The sequence below is a fragment of the Folsomia candida genome, unplaced genomic scaffold (assembly GCF_002217175.1).
Source record: "Folsomia candida strain VU population unplaced genomic scaffold, ASM221717v1 Fcan01_Sc018, whole genome shotgun sequence".
Lineage (NCBI taxonomy): Eukaryota > Metazoa > Arthropoda > Collembola > Entomobryomorpha > Isotomidae > Folsomia > Folsomia candida.
In genome coordinates this window covers 3317600-3340088 of record NW_019091210.1, presented here as the reverse complement: position 1 = coordinate 3340088, position 22489 = coordinate 3317600, and the positions used below count along the sequence as shown (strand labels likewise).

General features: G+C 37.2%; 5 protein-coding genes and 2 long non-coding RNA genes across 7 annotated transcripts; 3 read left to right on the top strand and 4 right to left on the bottom strand.

The window, feature by feature from the left end:
• Positions 1-105: 105 nt before the first annotated feature.
• Positions 106-596, bottom strand: LOC110857342. Its single transcript, XR_002548663.2, has 2 exons — positions 356-596; positions 106-264 (listed from the first exon to the last, which is right to left on the bottom strand). It is a non-coding gene; the product is annotated as an uncharacterized LOC110857342 (long non-coding RNA).
• Positions 597-4792: 4196 nt separating this feature from the next.
• On the top strand, positions 4793-6218 carry LOC118438072. Its single transcript, XM_035857781.1, has 2 exons — positions 4793-5698; positions 5774-6218. The coding sequence occupies exons 1-2, from the start codon at positions 5491-5493 to the stop codon at positions 6175-6177; spliced, it is 612 nt and encodes a 203-aa protein (XP_035713674.1). The 5' UTR covers positions 4793-5490; the 3' UTR covers positions 6178-6218.
• A 128-nt stretch (positions 6219-6346) lies between these two features.
• LOC118437959 lies at positions 6347-6951 on the top strand. Its single transcript, XM_035857555.1, has 3 exons — positions 6347-6545; positions 6617-6785; positions 6850-6951. Exons 1-3 carry the CDS (start codon positions 6381-6383, stop codon positions 6936-6938), a joined length of 423 nt encoding a protein of 140 aa, XP_035713448.1. The 5' UTR covers positions 6347-6380; the 3' UTR covers positions 6939-6951.
• A 652-nt stretch (positions 6952-7603) lies between these two features.
• Positions 7604-8047, bottom strand: LOC110857367. Its single transcript, XR_002548675.2, has 2 exons — positions 7847-8047; positions 7604-7766 (listed from the first exon to the last, which is right to left on the bottom strand). It is a non-coding gene; the product is annotated as an uncharacterized LOC110857367 (long non-coding RNA).
• Positions 8048-8841: 794 nt separating this feature from the next.
• LOC118438049 lies at positions 8842-10437 on the bottom strand. The gene is made up of 2 exons (XM_035857742.1): positions 9731-10437; positions 8842-9606 (listed from the first exon to the last, which is right to left on the bottom strand). Exons 1-2 carry the CDS (start codon positions 10431-10433, stop codon positions 9071-9073), a joined length of 1239 nt encoding a protein of 412 aa, XP_035713635.1. The 5' UTR covers positions 10434-10437; the 3' UTR covers positions 8842-9070.
• A 2640-nt stretch (positions 10438-13077) lies between these two features.
• Positions 13078-15454, top strand: LOC110857197. The gene is made up of 3 exons (XM_022105805.2): positions 13078-13282; positions 13398-13468; positions 13895-15454. Exons 2-3 carry the CDS (start codon positions 13427-13429, stop codon positions 15269-15271), a joined length of 1419 nt encoding a protein of 472 aa, XP_021961497.1. The 5' UTR covers positions 13078-13282; positions 13398-13426; the 3' UTR covers positions 15272-15454.
• Positions 15455-18858: 3404 nt separating this feature from the next.
• LOC118438050 lies at positions 18859-20680 on the bottom strand. Its single transcript, XM_035857743.1, has 4 exons — positions 20216-20680; positions 20084-20144; positions 19886-19965; positions 18859-19607 (listed from the first exon to the last, which is right to left on the bottom strand). The coding sequence occupies exons 1-4, from the start codon at positions 20261-20263 to the stop codon at positions 19431-19433; spliced, it is 366 nt and encodes a 121-aa protein (XP_035713636.1). The 5' UTR covers positions 20264-20680; the 3' UTR covers positions 18859-19430.
• Between the last annotated feature and the right edge of the window lie 1809 nt (positions 20681-22489).

Below are 22489 nucleotides of genomic sequence, written 5' to 3'. Positions count from 1 at the left end.
GATAGATAGATGGTTTATTTCAGAGTGATTTGGCGTCAGCCTTTATAATCACGAAATAATTTCATAAGTGCTGATGCAAAATAAATTTCGTAGCCAATAATGATGTCGAATTTGATGGAGTTTTTAATTTTCATGATTAATACAATGTATCACATTAAAAAGAATCTTCAAAATCTCAGTAAAGGTGCGGTCTGCGGTCTTGATAAGCTTTGCAAACTTATTTTCCGTACATCAACCAGCTCAAGTCGTTACCAGAAACATTTACTAATTTACGGCAATTAATGAATTTTAGAGTCTCAAGGATAGTTTCTAAATTGCAAATGAGATAAATATATCTGTATGTATATCGCCTTACGCCATGGTGGTGGTACTGGTGGTGAAGTGATGGGAAAGCAAGGGGGAATCGATACGTATTTCCCCTCCAGGGTGGCACCAAGGCAGCAGAAAACCAGGACCGCTATTACTAATAAAGTTATGAGAACCGTCATTTCAAAAAAGTTAAAGATTGAATTTAATGTAAAGATTCTAAAAAAGATGTCTTTCAATTAAGTTGTAAATTCTTTGTCGAAATGCCAATTAGAATCAAGCATTATATGCCCAATTTAATCTCCGTTATGCAATTTGTACTTATGAAATTCACAGTTTGCACAGGTGATCAAACAGTATCTTTTTGCATTGTTTGCCAAGATTTAATTGTTATGTATCTCAACCATTGTGACAGTGAAATTTAACCAACATCGCATAATAGCTACTTAATTTTCAATATTCCTCAATTGATACATATGTAGGTATTTACAGTAATTTACACCCTCAATTTTGAAACAAATTGCACGTTGGGAATGTTTGGCCAGAGTAAACACAGACGTATGAACGAGTTCTGAAAGCATGAACTTGAAAACCTAACCCTGTCATTGATTTGACACAGTTCTGAGAAGTTATTAGGCCCTGCAATTGTATCGGCATTTTAACCAAACGGAATTTTTCCTTGGGGTTTACTCTAGGGTAAGTTACCCTCAACCCTGGGTAACATAATGTCCCGATGATGTACATACATATGTACATGCATAAGTTAGGGGAGATCCATAAATTATGTCACGCAAAAAAGCCCTTTTTTAAGACCCCCCCTCCCCTGTTGTCACGCCTTTGTCACGCTCGTCGTGACCCCTCCCCCCCTCTTGTCACGTCACGCCTGAAAATCCGAATTTTGAATTCTGAAGTTGTAAGAAAAACACTAAATTTTTCAGTTTTCTTGTGTTATTGCTACACATTTTTTAATTGTTAACATCTTCGAATCATGCAGTTGTCTCTAATCCCTACACAGTTTTGAAACTATGAAAAATAAGGTTGTTTCGGACGAATTTTTAAATTGTGCAAATTTTTGGAGACTTAGTAATGTTTTTTTAAATTGTTGCATGCATTTTTGCAAAATTATGACGATTTTTTGAACTTATGCAAACTTTATGGCATCATGCATTTTTAATTTTTTTTAAACTTACAAACAATTGGGTATTTTGAAAATTATTTGAAAGTTTAAACAAAATTTAGAAACTCGGCTGAAAATCTCAAAATCTAAAACTTGGTTGAAATTTTGGATTTTTTGGATCAAAGGTTTCATATATTGGGATGGACATATATTTCTAAATACATAATTGCGAAACTAAATAGTTTGGTCCTAGTCGAAGAATTAAAATGAGTTAAAGTTTGCATTAAGTCAGACCTGGGAAACGTGATGTCACGGACCGGCCGGACCCCCCCTCCCCATATGTCACATTTTGTCACGGAAGCTTGGAACCCCTCCCCCCCATCTTCAGCGTGACATAATTTATGGACCACCCCTTAGACAAATTATGCACATTGAAGTTTGTAAATTCGGGTTGATAAATGTCACAAAATTATTGCTTTTTCTTGGGTTTTAGGTAAAAGCCAAAAACCCCAACAGAGTGAAACCCACTCTATGAATACGAAAGTTTTGGAAACTTCATGGACAATTCATTTTAAATTCATTTTACATTTTGTGACATCATTTATGTACGTTCCTGTCATCTCGTCAGACATTTTCTCTTAATAAAACTGCTTTTAAAGAGACAAGCTATTCTGGAGTCTCGAGAATTTGACGAAATTCAAGGATATTTACACCCATGGTTTGGATAAATTTCAATATCAGGGCCATTAAGACAACATAGCGTAGAAATATAACTCGGGAAACAATACTGAAATAGGAATTGCTTTACCACCGCATAAACTTGAGAATTTTAATGTTAGAAGAATTCACAGAACAGGGCTAAAGTTGGGTATATAATGAGCTTAATTTGCCCTAAATAACACATTGACGAAGAATCAAAGCCAGATTGAAATGAATTTCGAGTCGTATAATTTCCAGCAATGATTTTTATCAGAAATTTTTTGCCAGTAGTATTTTGTGCTGTGTGTGACACCTTAGAAGAAAATAGCACTACCACAACAGTTCCTAACATTCTTGGTTTCTTTCCCCGTTCCGGCACCATCATGTAACTCCATGAATCTGTATTACTGGTGTAATATACTATCTGTCCACGGCAAGTTGAACCCAGAGATATGGGAGACTAAACTCAGTTCAACGTTAATAAGCATGGGCCGGGATTTAGTCTTCCATATCTCCGGGTTCAACTTGCCGTGGACGGACTATAGATTCATGTGTAACTCTAACAATAAGTTGATATGCGTAACCAACCATTATTTATTGCATTCACAGGTTAGAAAATTCTTAAATTATTTAATTGTAAATCAGTCAATCCAACAACTTTTAATGCTAGCCGGTTGAACTTGGGATGATAAGTTTGCAAAGTTTCCAGACCACCACAAACCGATGGGTCTTTGAACTAATCCATTTTCAAATGTAACACCCACAAAACCTCAAAAACAGCCCCGTTAACCATTGTTTTTTTTCGGAGATTTGATGCTCGAAAACCAACCTATTTACACAAAAACTCGGGATAACGCACCCTGGCTCCAGTTGCACATTATGTATGTTTTGTTATTTGCTATCAAGTTTCTAAAATGTTTCGTATATATGTAATGTAAATGCACACAGTTATGTTATAACCCACAGAGGTCTATGCCGACCAATTTGGCGTCGGTGCCAATTTTGGACGATTTTTTGGCGGATTGGACGGCGTCTGGGCCCCAGACTCTGGGGCACTTGGCGGCTCCCCTACATATTTTACAGGAATAGGACATCAGATTTATCGGCGTAATATCCCAAGCTACCACACTCGTCATGAGGATCTCCCAAACTCATCGCCATCGTCTAAGGGCGACATGTCGCAGTGACGACCTCCATAGGATATAATAACGATGTATTGATTACGATGTCAGCAAATAGAGCTCCTGTAGACGTCGTGAACCGATATCTGTTAGATATTGTCGATAGACATTCTACGTTTATCATCTCAGGTTGTCCATTAAAGAAAAAAGTGCGCATTTTTCAAATTACTTATTTTGTTTAGTTACACCATGAAATCTTGCACGAGCTTATCGAAACGCCAATTACGCCGTCGTGTCGAAAAAACAGTTGTAGAAACAATTAACAATTTAGAAGCCAGTATTTCTGATCAGTCGACTGCAACTTTTTACCAAGACTTAAGTGCCCCTGACTTAATTGCAGACTCTTTCAACCACGATCAAGTAGAATTAGATTCAGAAATTTATGATGTTATCGACGACGAAATCATATCTGAGCCGTCGTCGTCCGATTTCAGCAGTGATTCTGAAGTTCAAGATAACCAAATTAATGAAGAACTACGGAAGTGGGCAATAGAGAATAATGTGACTAATTCTGCTACCAGTTCGTTGTTGAAAATATTAAAAAAACATTCATGTTTCTCAGAATTACCAGCCAATGCTAGATCATTATTGTCCACACGCCGTCATTTTACTAAACGAGATGTGCTGCCTGGTGCATACGCACATTTTGGACTTGAGAATGGGGTTAAAAGTTATGTGAATCAATTAAAAGTTGTGCCAGAAGTGATTAGTTTACTAATTGGAATAGACGGAATACCAATTAGCAAGAGTAGCAAAAGTGAATATTGGCCAATTTTGGCATCAATATTCCAGGATAGAAACTATAAACCATTTTGTGTTGGTATATACCAAGGATCTAGTAAGCCTAATGATCAGAACGAATACTTACAAGATTTTGTCGCCGAGTGTAAACAACTACTTCAAACTGGGATATTAGTGAAAAATAAGTTAATATCTATACAAATTAAAGGATTCATCTGTGATGCTCCTGCTAGGGCGTTTATTACGTGTACAAAATACCATTCAGGATTTTCAGCGTGTTCAAAATGTACACAGGTTGGAGAGAGGTACGAAAATCGTACCGTTTTCTCGGATAAAATTGCGTCTAGAAGAACTGATGCCAATTTTGGAAGTTCAACATCGCTTGAAGATGATCATCATCGTGGATTTACTATTCTTTCTGAACTTGGGATTGGACTTGTATCAAAACTTCCTCTCGAATCAATGCATTTGATATATTTGGGCGTAGTGAAGAAAATTTTAAATTTGTGGGTTGGTGGTAAACCAAAATATCTAAAGTTCAGTGCATTTCAAATTTCCACAATTTCTGACAATTTAACTGCGTTAAGATTTCATATGTGCTGTGAATTTAACCGACAACCTAGGTCGCTTGTCGAACTACCGAGATGGAAAGCAACGGAATTACGACAGTTTCTATTATATACCGGCTTTATGTGTTGCATAATATTTTGCCACCAAATTATCTGACACATTTTTTGTCTCTCCACTGTGCTGCTACAATTTACTCTAATGACGAATTAATTGCAAGTTATGGTGATTATGCTGATCAACTTCTAAATTTTTTTGTTGTGGAATTTAGTGCACTTTATGGGAAAGAAAACTTGTCTTACAATGTCCACGGTTTACTACATGTATACGAAGACGTGAAGATGTTCGGCAACATCAATAATTATAGTGCCTTTAGTTTTGAAAATCATCTTGGGATTTTAAAACGATTAACAAAAAGTGGATTTTCTCCTCTCTCTCAAATTTGTGGGAGAATTTCAGAAAGGGAATCCAGTTCGCCATCACACATTCAGCGACAAGAGTTGAAACATATTCATAGCACCGGTCCACTAATTCATGGGTATGGTTCCCCACAGTACAAAACATTTGTGAATGGAAATTTTATATTAAAAATTAACAAACGTGATCAGTTTGTACAAATGAGAACTGGTGAACTGGTGAAGGTGAGAAATTTTGCCACTGATCTGGAGAGCGGGGAGGTTTGGATCATTGGTCACGCTTGCCTGAAAACTGCTCCACTTTACACTTCACCGTGCAACTCTGAATTACTGGGAATTTTTACGTTTCCCAAATTTGGACCGTTGAAAAAGTTTCCGCTCTCTGATATTTCACGTAAATATTTGGTTCTACCGAAAACTGTTGGGATATTCGCTGCCCTCCCCTCGTCCACTGTTAGTCAAAATGGTCTTCTCGGTGGTCCATTTTCCTGAAACGGATGAGGTGGAAGTGACCCCGGACATTTGGCTGGATCGAGAAGAAGAGGGACGACTAAAATGTTGGTGGCCTCCTTACAAAAATTCAGACAAGGTGAAGACAGCAGTTAAAAATCAGTCGCCAGTGAATTTGGAAACTTGGAATATTTATAATGCTAGGATTCTAAGGTGTTTTGGTTAGTGAATAATTATTTCATTGTAATAAACTCATTTTCATTAATAACTAATTAGTTATTTATATAAATTTCTAGCAACATACGCAGCAGCACGTGAACACTTATCAACAGCAGCATGGACGTCAAACTTGGAATCTGAGGTTGAAGAAAATGACGAAGGAAGTAGGCGCAGTGCGCGCCCTCGAGCGCTGAACATCGAGTATGAAGAAAGTTTGTCTGGGAGCAGCGGAGAGCTATCATCATTCTCAAAACCTGCAGCGAAAGATAAGATGAAGGCGAATTTCCCGCCACCGCCCGTAATATTTACAAATCGGAGCAACGAGTCAAGCTTGGCCTTAACAAATCCTGGATTTGTATTGGCACCGGGCTCAGGTACTCTTAGTCGATTGGATGACCACAATAAATCGAATGAATCGAGATGTTCAGGTAAATTGAGTGTTACTTTAAGGATCTGTGGGTTGATGTTGTTGAAGAAGTAATAAATATTTCCTTGTACATATTATGCAGGTCACGCAGATAAACTTCCAGTATTTGATAATAAGCTACAAAAAAATTCAGGTAATATTTAGAACTCGGATGTTTAAGTAATTCTATATTTGTTATTCAACACATCTTTAATTTTGCAGAAATTACGCCATTTGAAAAGCATGTCGTAAAGGAACTCGCCGAACTTAGGCAACGAATGGATCTTCTGACGACGAATGTAAGAATGGTGTATGATTTATATAGCAAAGGCTCGCCAAGTGGTCGTCCCGAGAAAATCGACTATGGCTTTCCATTTGACACAATGGAAGCTTTTGATGAGCTAGAAACTTCAATTCAAGATAAGAAGATGTTTCAACAATTGGTAATAAATTATCTGTTTGATGATAAAAATAGTATAATCGTACAAGCATTTGATTTCCCCTTTATGAATAGATCATGGAGTTAAAAGAGATCGGTGGCACAAATTACAAGGAAAACATTACTAACATAATGACTCGTATGATGACATACAATCTTGGTAGTAAATTTTGCTGGGAGGGGATAAGAAAAATCAACCCCAAACGTGCATTTAAACACTGCAAGATTAAAGACGCTATTTATGGTAAATAATTTACAATTAAAATCTGCTTCTAAGTGATATGTGAAAGATATTTACAATTTTTTAGCTGCTGTTAAGGATAATCGAAATTGTGCCGGTGTTACTGACTCGGATATCAAAATTAAGCTGGCTTCATGGTTTCAGCACGCACCATAGAAAAATAAATCGGTAATATTTTATATAGTTTTATCATAATCTATCGACAATATAGGAGCGTAAAACTAGTATTTTTTAAGTATTTTTAAATCATTGCAGGAGCATAAAGAATCTTAGGTGGAGAATTAACAACATAAAAAATATGCAGCGTTGGCGTCTTGTATAATTTAATTACTGTTATTAAATGTCATAGTTATTTGTTAATAGTTATAGATTGTTATTAATGTATTCATTGTCATGTTTTGAATTGGAAATAAATATGTGAAAATATAATATTTCCAGTGTGAGACTAAATACTGCGCATATAATCATACATACTAAGTCAGATGTCATGAGGATGACTTCAGGAATATCCCCAAGACATCAAATAGCATGCTTCGAGAGACGACTTTTTGGCGGACATTGGCTCGTCTTACGGACGTCTTTATTACGTATCCGTATTAAAACCGATGTCGCTACGACAAACTAATCGTCTCGTTTAGATGTCTTAGAGGAGTCCAAACGACATAGTGTGGTAGCTTGGGATGTTGCGTTGACCCTCTGTTATAGATATACATTCAGAACTAGTGTCCGGACATAGTGACAGGGTGACAGTTTGTCATTTCATGCATGATGCAGGTACGATGCAATATTAATTTATGAGACAGTAATGCATTCAAAATATATACAAATCAAGTAATTTAATTAACAAATCAAGATAAATATAGAATTTATTACATTTAAAAAAGGAAATTCAAAACCCCATCAGTTCAAATTGGTGACGTCTGGAAACTCTGCAAACTTATCGTCCGAAGTTCAACCAGCTCGAGTTAAAAGTTGCTGGATTGACTGATTTATGTACAAAAATTAATAAATAATTGTAGAAATTTCGTTCACTGTGACTCCAATAATAAATAACATTAACTTACACCATGATGGGGCCGGAACAGGGGAGAAGCCAGGAATCGTTGTGTTACTTTGTGCTAAGGTATCACACACACAGCACAAAATAAAGACCGCTACGAGCAACAAGTTTCTGAAAATATGCATTTCGAGAAAGTCAATAATTCGAAAAATTTCTTTCAATTTGATTCTAATTCTTCGTCGATATGCCAATTAGGAGCTGTTAAGCTGATTATATACCCAATGTCCGTCAATTCAAATTCGCAAGTTTATGTACACAGTTGGAAAAGCAGTTCCTGTTTCAGTGGGTATTTCTCGGGATACATTTCTACGTAATGTTGTCTTAACTGCAGTGACATTGAATTTTACCTGAAACATGCATGCATAGAGAACCTTGAATTTCACAAATTTCTCAAAATTCCTCAATAGCTTGTCTCTTTTCGAAACAGCTTTGTTAAAAGGGAATGTTTGGCGAGAGTAAATATATGTGAGTTCTGGAAATATGTATGACGCATTCTCTAATAAATGAGTTTGCGCCTAATGACCTGTGTATTTTTCGACCTGGTTAAAAGAGTTTTATTAAACGTCCGGCAAAGTGTAGGTGGGAACCATCTTTTGACCATCGATAAAAATGCTTTGCACCGACTTGTGGCCCGCATAATTACGTTTCGAAAAATAACAATCTCCACTAACTGCGAAGTATATAGTACTTTAAAATAGTGCAGACCCACTTATTAGAGAGTGTATGATATACATGCATTTGAAAACTAACCAAAGTACGTATTTAAAGGTGGTACAGAGTTCTGACAATTTGGTCTTTCGCACCTGTCGGTTTGTTTGCGTACTGATTGGTTGCGTAGAATTTTACGAAGTTCGTTCCAAGTTTACTGAGAAACCTGTTCTATTTGTCGAATAGTGCAAATAATTAGGCAATATATGTATCAGTATGGGTATGTACATACGTGCACATGCATAATACCGCCGTATCGTAGCTTGTCTAAATCGATTTGTTTTGTCTGGTAAACGCAGTCCACCATGCATAAGTTTAAAATTTGAAATAAGACGTTATGAAAACAAGAAATAAATAATTTGTCGTCACTCCTTTGCATTTAATTTAGCATTAAATGTATCAAAATATAAAATTCTTCAAACTAAAGTATAAAGAAAATTAGCTACCAGGTCAGCTAATATAAATTTCTATGAAATTGAGAAATAAAAAACTAAAGCTTAAATTCAACATCCCCAATTAATTAATCATCATCTGTGAAGAATTCAATCCCAAATTTCCTCAAGTCCTCCGGAACCGTTGGGTGGTGTCCGACACGAACATGTTTCAAAGTTCCAGCATAAAGACGACAATATTTCCTAACTTCTTCCGCCCATTTCTCCAGCACGGCCTTTTCCTTGTCCATTTTCATGCAACAAACCAAAACCGTGGCAGCAAGGTCGTGATGCATAAAGTTCGGAGGGATGTTGACCAAAACGGCGTAAATTTTCTGCATCATGGCGAAGCACTCCGTGTAACGCTTTTCGTCCATCAGTACGATGGCCGCAACGGTAAGAACTCCACGACTCATCATGCAAGCATTCAGATCTGGCGTGGCGGCACGAAGTCGTTCCAGCTCGGCGATTGTTATCAAGTCGCGGGTGAGAATTTGCAGATCAAATGGGTACAAATTGGTTGCATGGTCGTATGCCAGACTTTTGAGCAGCTTGACTATTCTCACGATCACGTCAGGATTTTCAGATCGGTCCAGTTCGCATAGTCGACATTTGCAGATGAAACCTGTAAATGCAAAGTTGAAATTAATATGAAGGTTTTTTATAATATTTCAAATAAAAATTCACATCAAATTTCACATAAAATTTGCATAGGTATTTTACAAGTGTACATCATTATCATTACTCACCATGACTTTCCATAAAATTTCTAGCTGAAAAAGGGTGAAACGCGTCGAGATAACTTGTAATAATTTCTTCTCCCTTTTTCACCTTTTTGAAAGTAGTGACCATCATGATCAGGCTGGAATCATGGGGGCGATATGCAGCGTTCGCATCAATGCAGCTGTGATTAATTTTCGACGAGGGGATCCAAACACCTCCGGAAATGAAGTCTTCGTCGTCATTTTCATTATAAAGAGTTCCCGTGAAGTTATATTTTGAGATGTTTTTGATTCGACCAATGTCCACCCTTCCCATTTTCTTGGCGTCTTCTTCATTATCCATGGTCAAAGATTTGAGGTCAGGTCCAGCCCAGAGGGAGTAAAATTCATGGCCAAGTTGGGGATCCAGCCAGATCTTGTTGGCTATTGAGCCGATGAGATACTCGGGGGGTGATGTGTTGAACGTAAATTCCTTGGTTTTCCCCGCTTCGACATACAGCCCGGCGAAGGGTGTGCAAATCAGAAGATGTGTTCCAACTTCGAGGTCTTCAGAGGCAAAAATTCCTTCGCCGTCGCAAACTTTACTCTTCCCGAGTTGAATTGGCCCTCGAAATTCGGCGATGCGGTCCGCCATCCCGACCGGTAAGGGTGGCTGCGGCTGCGGCAAACGCGTCTCGCTTGGTCGTGGGTTTAGTAAAGCACGGATGATTTCTTTTCCAGGTGGTTTCATCAGTTCGGGAATGATTGATCTGCGTATTAATACAATTAATGACGAAATCATTGTTAACTTGTAAAATCCATGTTTTCCTAAATAGGTTTATGAAGTTTAAGATTTGAAATAAACAGACGCGCTTGGTCTGAGTAAGTTTTAAAAATGTAAGATAATTTTATTTTCCTTAGAAATGTTTGTCAAATTTTGTAAGGTTACACAATCCACGGATTTTACCAAGGTTTGCAAGGGCTGTCTCTACTGTCTCATTTGTAATGATCAACTATTAGAATTAATTGGTTACTGGATTATGAATTTCTCACCTCAAGCTGACAATATCTTTACATTCTTCTCCCAGAGATGGGAACTGGTTGAGCTTTTCATCCAGAAATTCTCCCCCTTCAGCGTACCGTCCAAGTCCGATGAGAGCCTTGGCGTGACGATAGATCCCCTTGACGTGGTCGCCCTTTATCCCAAGTATTTTACCCGTACATATTAAAACCGAGTTAAAACAGCCAAGTTTGGCGGCGGCCTTGTTGGACAAGGTGTCCAATAAGATCGACACCGCGGCTGGAGTTATTTCCTCCTCAGACAAGTATTCCAGGGCGACGTTGTAGAATCTGGCGGCATCAGTCGGCCGATTTTCGAAGAATGCCTTGTTTCCCACATTCTTCAACTTGGTGGCAATTTCAAGGTCATCTTGGTCTGGGTGGAATTCCCAAAATACTGAGTTCACCAGCGCTCGAGACTCGTTGGGTAGATCAGACTTCCATTGGACCCCTGAACAAAAAGCATTTAAATAATTAAATTAATTATGCAATTAATTGAAAGATTACGATCAGTATTTATTTACCTGGAAAGAGTGCATCCATTCTCTTCTGACTTAGGAACTCTATATCCGCCGGATTCTCAACAATCAGTCCAAAGGCTGTCGACTTGGCCAAAGGCTTTTTAAACACGGGATTCTTCACGATCAACATCGTTCCCAAGGGAATGACCGACTCAAAATCATCAGATCTCCCCATTTTCGACTCCACAGAGTAATTGAACCATGAATATGTATTACACAGGATTGGCCAACTTATATATAAGCCAACTTATATATATATAGTTCACGAGAGACAGACTGTGCATCTGCTTCCATCTAGCACTGTAAAGGAGATTTCAGCAAAGTTAGGGCTTTGTGTTGCACGACTTGGTGCCTGGACCCCTGTTTTTGAGAATCAGTGTTTCGCTTGGCAAAAACCAGATTGACCAGACCGCCGGTCAAAAACGGACAAAAGTGGCTTTTGATAACTTACAAAAATAGGTGGTAAATGGTCAAAAATGGTCAAAAGTGGCCAAAAGTGGCCAAAAATTCAAAAAATGGGGCATTCTGCAACAAAGAATGATAGGTTAATCATTTTACTAAAAATGCTGTTTTCATGTGTTTCAAATGTCACCAAAAATCCAATTTTTGCTCGGATTTTTATAAAATTTTTGTGATCCCAGATACTTCTACACTTTTAGCAAAACGGTATTGAATCAGAATGAATCATCACCAAACGGGGAGCCCACATGACTTAACCAAATTGTGATAATATTTACCCCACATTGTGATAAATCTTCCCCACAATGTGTTAAATCCTCACTATCCAGTGTTACGTTTACACATTGTGGGGAAGATTTCACAATGTGGGGTAAATATTATCACAATTTGGTTAAGTCATGTGGACTCCCCGTTTGGTGATGATTCAATACCGTTGTGCTAAGGGTGTATGATCATATCTAGTAGATATCTCAACTTTTTGAAATTTTTAATTTTTTGAATAATTCATCAGCAGAAAGTTCTAAAATTTCGAAAATTTCAAAAAAGTTGAGATTGCTATTGGATATTATCACACTAGTGATATATAGTATATATATGGAAGTATCTGGGATGACAAAAATACAAATTTTATCAAAATCCGAGCAAAATTGGATTTTTGGTGGATTTTTGAAGTTGGTAACTTTTGTGGTTTTCATCTCTTTGAGTGGGTGTGGCGGTCGCAAATGTGGCCATGGAGTCAAACCACTTCAGGGTTTTAGTACACACATAGGACCCCACCACATATGCAAAGGACATCAACATTTGAGAAGGGCAGGTGGTGAATCTCTCCTCCTTAGTTTCAAATATATCACTTGTAGTTACCCCTACCTGACAAGATCACCTGGAAAGTCACTCAACTGAACTTTGAACTTTTTTTTGATAGTGAAAGAAAGTGATATTCGTGAAATGTATTAATGTTTATTGTTAAAAATGATAGTTCTGTCAAGCATTGAATTTATGTTGCTTTTGGTTACCCTAAACTTGAAATAAACCTTGTACAAATTCACAGTACTTATTTCCAACCCCTCAGCACATTTGAATATTCCTAAATTCTTTTTAAGCACTAAATATTCGGACAAAGGCACCAAATTCTACAGAAAGCTCTAAGTAATCGGACACAAGCACCAAATACTATAGAAGCACTACGTATTCGGAACCAGGCACCAAATCGTGGCATGAGGCATCATCCTGCATAATCTCTCCCCATTCTGTCTCGCTCTCCTACCTACACATTTCCAATCCTTATGTTTTAAATTCATGATATATATGTACATACATATCTACCAAGCTTACACACTCAACCTTTTCTCTTTTGCAACGACATTTCCCATTGCGGCATGAAATCCAAATTGTGAATCTCAGCTTAAATCACTCCACGAGAGAAAAAGAGAACAGACTTATCGTCATAACTAGTCTATTAAATATTTTGCTCCTCACAAAAATACACCGTATTAAAAACACTAAATAATTTTAATCAACTAAAATTTAGTTGATTAGTTATTTAGTTACTAAATACACAAAGGTAAGACTGTATTTATTTAATATCGTATATTAATGTCCAATTATATTTGCTTAAGAATTTAAATACATATGTGGTTAGAAATTTAGTTAAATTTTGTGGACTTAATTTTATATAGTTTAATTTCACCAACTTTTGAAAGTCACTATGGAGGCATGCATGGAATCCAGAGCTATAAATTTACCAGAGGTAAGTACATCTCATTTGATACATTTTTTAAAAATATACACGAGTTTAATAAACATTTACTATGCACATTTCTAAATCAAATAGATTCCCATATTTATATACCAAACATTTGTAATTAATTTCAATGTATTTTATATTATATGAATTTTTAAATTATAAATATTGCTCGTACCAATTAATGACATTTTTTATACACTCAATATTTAAAATATTACGCACAATTTTACATGTTTTTAACGGTGTAAGCAAAATTCCACCTGTTATAAGAACTCTTATAAGTTATAACAAGTGACCTAGTAATTACACAAATTTGTAAAGCTTTACTATTAATTACACCACATTTGTACTACTTTAAACATACTACGCACACTGAAAAACCTACCATAATTATAAATAAATATTAATTATATACCTCTTATCTCACAGATCGTATCCATCATCATGAGCTACCTCCCCACATCCGACCTTAAAAATTGCACCCTCGTCAATACCGCCTGGGAGCGAGAGGCCCGCACCCACCTCATGTCAAGAACGAAGGTCACCCTGACGAGAAAAAATTTCCGCCCATATTTCAAAAATCGTCTTCGCCTTTGTCACAAAAACGTGGACATTTCCCTCCTCGACATCCAAACCCCGTCCGGGATGACGTCCTTCCTCAAAAATTTAACCCCCCATTTAAAACGCCACTCCGCAAAAATCTCTCGCCTCCACATCGACGTCCTCCTCATCGGATACGAGTCCCCCATATCATCCCAAATTTTGGAAATATTCAAAATTCTCAAAAATTTAAAATCCCTCGACTTACGCGTCACATTTTGGGGCTCGTCCCACAAACGAGATTTCACCCACGTGTCACAACTAATCGAACAAAATGTGGGTACTTTATCCTCCGTGACGAAGCTACGGTTCCGAATCCCAGCCCCCTTTTCCCCCCTGGGTCCGCCAGCCGATCAGCACCTATACAACATTCTAGCCACGTGTTTACCCCCACTAATTAAACTCTGTCCGAACGTGCAAGTTCTCAAATTGGTCAACACTCCGGTCTTCGAGATGTCACCATTTCCCCCTAAATTGACCATGCTCTCGGTCCGTCGTACCGACGGAAATTCCATCAATCTTTCCACCCCACAATTTCCCCCGCTAAAAAATATGTCCAAACTGATCCGACTTGAGGTCAATCTCAACCTACACTCTGAAATGGCTTGCCCCACCCTCCTCACCCTCCTTGCCCCCCAGCTGGAACACTTTGCCATCCGCTGGGTCACCAATTCCTCCCCAGGACCCCGAAGCACGGTCACATTTATCTTCCCAATATTCCCGAAACTCAAAGTTTTTGAAATCCGGCGAAGTCAAGCCTTCTTCCAGGAAGGGAAATGGCTCCGACCCAACCTGTATTTTAAGTTTGCCACAGAAGACAAAAATACCGGGGTCAATGTCGCCTACGCCAAGCAATTTCCCGTCCTGGAGAAGATAATCATTCGAAAAGAGAACGATCTCAGAAAGGGGGCGAAAGGGTACAGTGATAATTTCTACTTTGAAAACTCGGTCCCCTTTTTACTCGAGACTTTTCTGTGGAGTACGAAATCACCGTGTCAAACTTTGAAGTATTTGGACATCCCATTTCCGCCGAGGAATAGGTTTCGGTATAACAGGATGACGCGTGCCGGAGATTGTGGGGAGGCGGAGGAGGTCTGCCATTGTTGGGGGTTGATGGAGGCGTCCATATTTTATGACTTGGTGGTTAAAGTTTTTCCGAAAGTGGAGAATAAATCGTGGCGGAGGGACGAGTTAAGAAAGCTGTGAAGTGATACGAAGTCTGAAAATATTTATTATTATGTGTAGATCAATAAGTATTTTATGTATTTTATGCAAAAATTATAATGATGTGATCCCGTTAATGTAAATATATAGTGTTTTTTTTAGGAAACTCAAAAGAATATTATTAATAAATCGTCATCATTCAGAATGACACTTTATCGCAAGGTACATATGTAGAAATTCATCAAGCTATATATAATAAGCGAGTAATAAGCATCAAGAAATACCTACATAAGCATACAGTGTCGGACAGATGTCTACGTCCACATAGTCGCGTCAATTTCATTTTCAAATTGTCACTGAACTACTGAACCAATTTTCATCATTGATATATCAAATTCTCACAAATTTAACGTAATTTCATAGCACATTATTAGTTTTCCGCTAAAAAATTTATTTTAGGCCAGAGATGTATTTTAATTCAAAATGAAAACAATTGGATGGACAAAAATCAACGTCCAGTCAGAGAAAACATACAAAAAAAACTGTAATTTATAAGGAATGTTATAACAATTAATTTTTAATATTTGGTTGGGCCTCCGTTCGCTTTAAGGACGGCTTCAAGGCGTCGAGTCATTGAGTTTACCAAATTCTTGGTCACATCTTCAGAAATGGTTTCCCAAACTTCACGAATTCTGGATTTAAGGCCCGGAATTCCTGAAAAAGATTGTTTTCTTATTTCTCTTTCAATGTGGTCGCACAGATGCTCAATGGGATTCAAGTCTGGAGATTGGGGAGGCCATTCTAGCTTCGGAATTTTTTTTTCTTGAAGTATTCCATGGTGGACTTGGCAGAGTGTTTCGGATCGTTGTCTTGTTGGAAGGCAAATCGTCGTCCAAGTCCAAGTTTTCGAACAGATTCCTGGATATTACGGTCAAGTATTCCCTGGTACTTGTATTGGTCCATAATTCCGTCAATAAATTCCATTTTTCCTGCCCCACTTGAAGCCATGCATCCCCACACCATTACCGACCCGCCGCCGTGCTTAACTGTGGGGTTGAGATTTTTTGGATTCAAAGCTTCTTTTGGATATCTCCACACTCTACGACGCCCATCTGACCCAAAGACATTGAACTTTGACTCGTCAGTCCATAAAATATGTCCCAGAATGTTTGTGGCTTGGAAATGTGGTCTCTGGCAAACTTCACTCGTTTGGTTGCATTCCTCGGTACAATAAGAGGCTTCCGGACTGCTCTGTGGGATTTCAAATTTCCCTTATTCAGTGTTCTTTGGATGGTCATAGGACTAACCTGTTTGCCGAACATCTCCTTGATCTCGGTAGATAGCTTTGGAGCACTAAGTGAGGGTGTAACGTTGACTTTGTTGAGCACGTGGCGTACTTCTCGGTGAGCCAAAATGGGTTTTCGACCACTTCTGACCTTGTTTTGGACTGAACCATTAGCTTTAAAGTTCTTAATGATTGTCTGGATGGTTGTCCTTGCTAATTTATACTTGGTCCATATTTGTCTCTGCGACAGCCCCCTTTTTGTCCACCCTTCCAGTCCTGAATGACAAGATCTCGAATAGCGATAGGAATTTCCTTGCGTGTCGACGCCATCATATTTTTCTGGAAGAAAATTATTTAAAAATTAATGCGGCATATGTTATTGATAGATTTATTAAGTTACCTGATTTTATAAATTGGAGAGATTTTTGTTGTTGACAATTAAAGTGAAGTGGACGTAGACTTTTGTCCGCTCAAATTTCATCCTCTCTCGCTCTGCACTATGATTCTCAGTTTTCCCAGAATTTTCAGAAATAACTCATATGTTTTATGAAATTACGTTAAATTTGTGAGAATTTGATATATCAATGATGAAAATTGGTTCAGTAGTTCAGTGACAATTTGAAAATGAAATTGACGCGACTATGTGGACGTAGACATCTGTCCGACACTGTAACTGATTTTCGTGTAAGCAGTCTAATGTTTATGCATATCTATATCATTTCGCATCTTGTTTTTAGCATGCACCTTATTTACCACCCAGGGAAACCTCAATATCCCATTCATATATACCTCTATATGAAATCTCAGCTGGAGTAGCTACAATCTCCATGATCCCGTAAACATTTATATTTCTAATACATAAGGGTGTCCCAACTTTGTAAAAAAAATCGCTTTTTCCGCTCACGATTTTTTCGCTCTTTTTGTAAACCGCACTGCGCATGCGATTCTGATCTTTTTTCCGCTTTTTCTGCTCAAAAATAAAACCTACTTTAAGATGATTTTTTCGCTCTTTTTACTACTTTGAGTGAAAAATCAGTCTCTCAGAGACATGTTTAAGGGGACATCACCCGATTTTGATGCCCTATGGAATATATTGCAATAAAAAGTGAGTGTATGAAAAGTGAAAGAGGATTTTACTCCATGGCCCCACCTGCGCCCCCCACACCCCCTGAAAAGCATTGTAACCACTAAAACTACCGCATTCAAACCTTTGCCAAAAATCCTATTTTCATCCCATTTTGGTAATTTTTGGATTTACATGATCTTAGATAGTTGTTTTATCATATCCAACATGAAGCAAATTTAAATTTTAAAAGAAACTCACAAGTTTCCTGACCACCCATTCTCTGCTCCTGCGTATTCAAGTGATAAAAAATCGGGACAGTCAAGTATTGAGCGAAAAAAGCGGATTTCAGATTTTTTGGCTTTTCGCTTTTTTCGATCTTTTTTACAAACTTGGGAGACCCTATACATACATCAGATTCATGTCTTCCAATTTGTACAATTTCCTACAATCTCACCAAACTGTGTTGTCCTGTGTAATCGTGGGGGTCAGTATTCTTGTCTTTTTTGCCTTCACATGTTGGCTGATGGATTCCCGTGTCAAGAAAAAGAAACCACTAAACTACACCGATTTTTGCTTCGGGATGGAATCTCTTTCCGGGTGGGAAGCGGAAATGGAGTGGCTCCATAAAAACGTACTTCTTCCCCTGAGACCCTGTCTGGATCGGAGTGGAAGTGGGATTTTTCGGAGAAACAGAAGAAATAATTCGGACTGGGTGGCTCCACCGAAAGGGATAATTTTTCATGGAAACGTTCCCAAGGTCATGGCGCGAATGGGGGAAACGCCAGTGGGGGAAATTGAGAGACTTTGGAGCGTGGAGGACGGAGAGACGGAGCGGGAATGGAAAATTGGGACTAGGCAAAAAGGCGTGGTCCGGTATGTGGGGGGAGAATTTTTGGGGGATTATTTGAAACTCGGGGGAAGAAGGGGGATGAACGAGCTTTTCAAGAGGGAAGGAGATATGATGACGGTTTTGTGGATTGATGAGGAATTTCAGTACGGTGCGTAAATTGGGTTGGAAATTTTACTATGATTTCTTGGAAATTTAAATGCTAGTCAATTTTTGTTTTTATTTGAAAGCATGATTTTTTTACAGACTTGCTAAAGGATGTACAAATTAGACAGAGTTTCGTTTCCGAAATGAGAAAGGCGGAAGCTGGAGAAATTTTTGTAATTGTGAGTTTTCCACTTGAAGAAGATTTGGGGAAAGAGATTGCAGACTGCTTTGAATTGAGGTTGGGATTTTATGGAGATGAAGATTTACAAAGTGACGTAGACGACTTGGATAGAAGGAGACACAGCGATTAATTTTATTTTTGTGATTTGATTCCAATTTTATTTGTGTAAAACATGTATAGGTAATTGTATTTACATATCTACATATGTATGTATGTACATGTAAATATTGGCTATACGCTGTTTGTACACTATCCACTGAGAGGTTACAATTTTACGATTATTTGCATGAGTTTGTTTATGACAAGAATGGAGTCGCTTTACGTATGATACTTGTCACGAGTGATTTCCTTTTCCATCTTTTATCATTTCCTGTAAACGTACGGTTTTAGCTCATGTGGTCCAAAAAATTGAATACATCTTATGCAGTTTTGAGAAATACATATGCATAATACATATCAGTAACTATGTATATACATATACATATTAAGAATATATTATTATGCATAATACCGCCTGCATATACTTTCTACAGTTAACAGTTTTCGATAATTATAAACAAACATATTGCATGTGCTAAATCAAATAATATTTAAATCGTCTCAAACAGAATTCTCCTCTTCTTCACTTTTTACACGGTTGACATCATCTTTCACACTGTTTCCTTGACCAGTCAACTACTCCAAGTATGCATTCACCACGTAAAGGAGGGCGCATGAAATTTCAACCCCACCAACAATTTTGAATATCGTGTCTCGCCTAAGAGAAGCGTGATCTGACACCGTCACGATAATCTCGAGCAGTAGGAAGATACAGTGCGCTACCAGCCACATCCTGCATTTTGTTTCGCTTTCCTGCAATAATTCGCAATAAAATAATAATCAGGCGCATTTTTAATCGTTATACGTTTAAGATCGTACATAAATCATGTGATCAATTACAGACATAAACATAGGTGCAACTTTTACTCTACATATCTGGGTTACCAATGAGATGCATATGTTATGCGTAGTCTTAGTAATTGAGTATTAAAATAATACCAAACGGTATTACTTAGATATTATCATCTTATATTTAATTTAAATATCATGCAAGCGGCATGCTTTATGCACGGTCCCTTATTCACGCCTACCTGAAGTACGCCAAAGAGTAAGATAACTCCCAGGATAAGACCAAACAGACAAGTTTTCCGAGAAATTAGCAGCACGTTTCCTGCAAATCAATGCATTTCAATTAAATAATAAATGTTTGAAATTTTTGTAATTTATTTTGACTGGTTTTGTTTATGAAATCATAATTATATTGTTATTTAAAATTTTGCATATTTCACCATCCACTACAAATTCTCCTAGACCGGATACCCATGTAATTATGACGACAAAGTTGACAACCTGCAAAATGTTTCAAAAACTTAAGAAATTTATTCACAATTTAAATCGTGTTATTGATTTGGTTGACTTACTATTTGAACGATGGCCAACAGGAACGTTGAGTAACGATAGGCAGACATTTTAGTTAGGTAGCAATTGTCCTGGAAATTTAATCAAAGTTTTCACAAATTCACTAACTTTTTTGGGATAAATGAATTCTTCATTTGGAAAAATTAAACGTTCGTATCTACATACATGCAACTTCGTGACGAATAAGGAAATTACATTTGGTTTTACGAGAATGTGTTGCTCTGAAATGGAGAAAGAGTCAGACATGCACAATAACCTTATATGTTTCCGAAATTTAGCACGGATCAAGTCCCGACATTGTGTCGGGATCGGGAAGTAATCAATCTTATCAGGAATCTCAACTTGAAATAAAAAGTGATGTCTTGGAGTGGAAAACATGAGCAAGATTTATTTGTTGTAGGGTTGGTTGGTACTACGCTGAGAGATAATGATATCCAGAAATCTCCCCGATGCCCGACCTTTACAAAGAAAAGATTTATATTATAAATCTGTATAAAACCCGGGTAAGAGTTGGGATATGTATCTTCACTCTCATCGCCTGAAGCTCAACTCATCGCAAACTTTCACCATCATTTCTAATTTAGCAACATTGCGAAATTTATGCATATATACATACATAGGTACATGTGGAGATACTTTGGGTCGTGCATACATAATGTGACTGATTTTTTCTGATTGACAAGGTATTCATTACGAGTTCTCAGGTTCACATCGCAAAATACATACATAATTTTGAAGAACAATTTGTGAACTAAATACTGGGCGTGGAGATGCGCAAGTATACTTGCGCATTTCCAATTCATTGCGTATACGCAATAAACTTTCAAGCCATTTTTTTGCGAACTTACCGTGTAGCGTGTCAAATACTATTGACTGTAGCTCGACCAAAAAAAATCTTTCAGAATGTGGACAAGTTTAACAAAACAATTTCAGCTTTTAAGAATCTGAAAATCTGCTACTTGTCTGGTACTCAGAAAGTGAAGTGTCTACGATTATTTATACCAACCTATGTAACATACATACGACATACGTTACACAGTATATACATACATAAACATTTAGTTGTGTAGGATACATACATAAATAAATATTGTACCAAAACTTAATGCGGTAAAATTAATGGCTAAAATTACCGGACGAATAAAGGTATACAAAAATTAGGAACGATCGGTTTATATAAAAGAGATTTAATAAATAATGCGATGCGTGTGTGACCTCTTAACCTTTTAACCAAATCAAAAAGCGCCGAGGTGAATCGAATTAGCAAATATTTACATACAATACGGTACTAATAACGGCAATTATTAGTCCTAAATAAACTATGTATATGAACGATTTGAAGGATCAAGGGTACATATTTATGTACTTATTTTTCTGTCAAGGTTAGAGCTAATATGGGACAAATATCTAAGTCTCCACAATAGGTCAAAAATCATGTCAATGACACTTAAGTATTTCGCCTGTGAAAAGTTGTTTTTGCTAACGATTTAATTTCAGTAATTTGGTACAAATTTTGTAATTGTGTACAAATCAACCATTCCACATAAGTGTGTTTGTATACCTACGTCATTGCATTTTGTACATGAATGTGACATTAGGCATTCGTCAGGATTACCGATAAGTCATTCAAACATGTATTCAAAATACGGCCTTAAACTGATCCAAGTTGCCCTCCTCCCGTCTTTTTATCTGGGCTCAAACAGCATCATTTTAAACACAAGAACCAAAACTTTCTACACGGCGAAACATTCGACTTTTCGATTATTACCGGCTTCACTTTTAATCGGTTTCATAACACTTTTCTTTTGGTGGAGAACGATTGAAATATTTTTGTACAAGGGTGGAAACACAAACGAATACTTCCATATTTCGTACACATTCGCATTTCTCTTCACGTTGGGAACGGCTTCCTTAATTTTTTCGAATATCTTTAAATCCCATCTTTGCCAACTTATGACGCAAGTGGTGCGATACTGTCTGCATTTTGAGAGTAAGTACCTAAATAAATATGTAAATGCATATAGTTTTTTTCACAATTTTGAAATTTGTTTATCTGTTTTACATACGTGATTCAAATTTAATTTCAACAACAACGAAATATATACACAAAATTCATTTCTTGTCTTTACAATTTATAATTCAAACAACATTAAAGGCATAAATACAAACAAACATACATATGTGTATGTAAATGTTGTTGTTGATGACGTATGTACATATGAGATGACATATGCACATATTTTCATATGTACAACTCTTGTATAAATAAACAAATT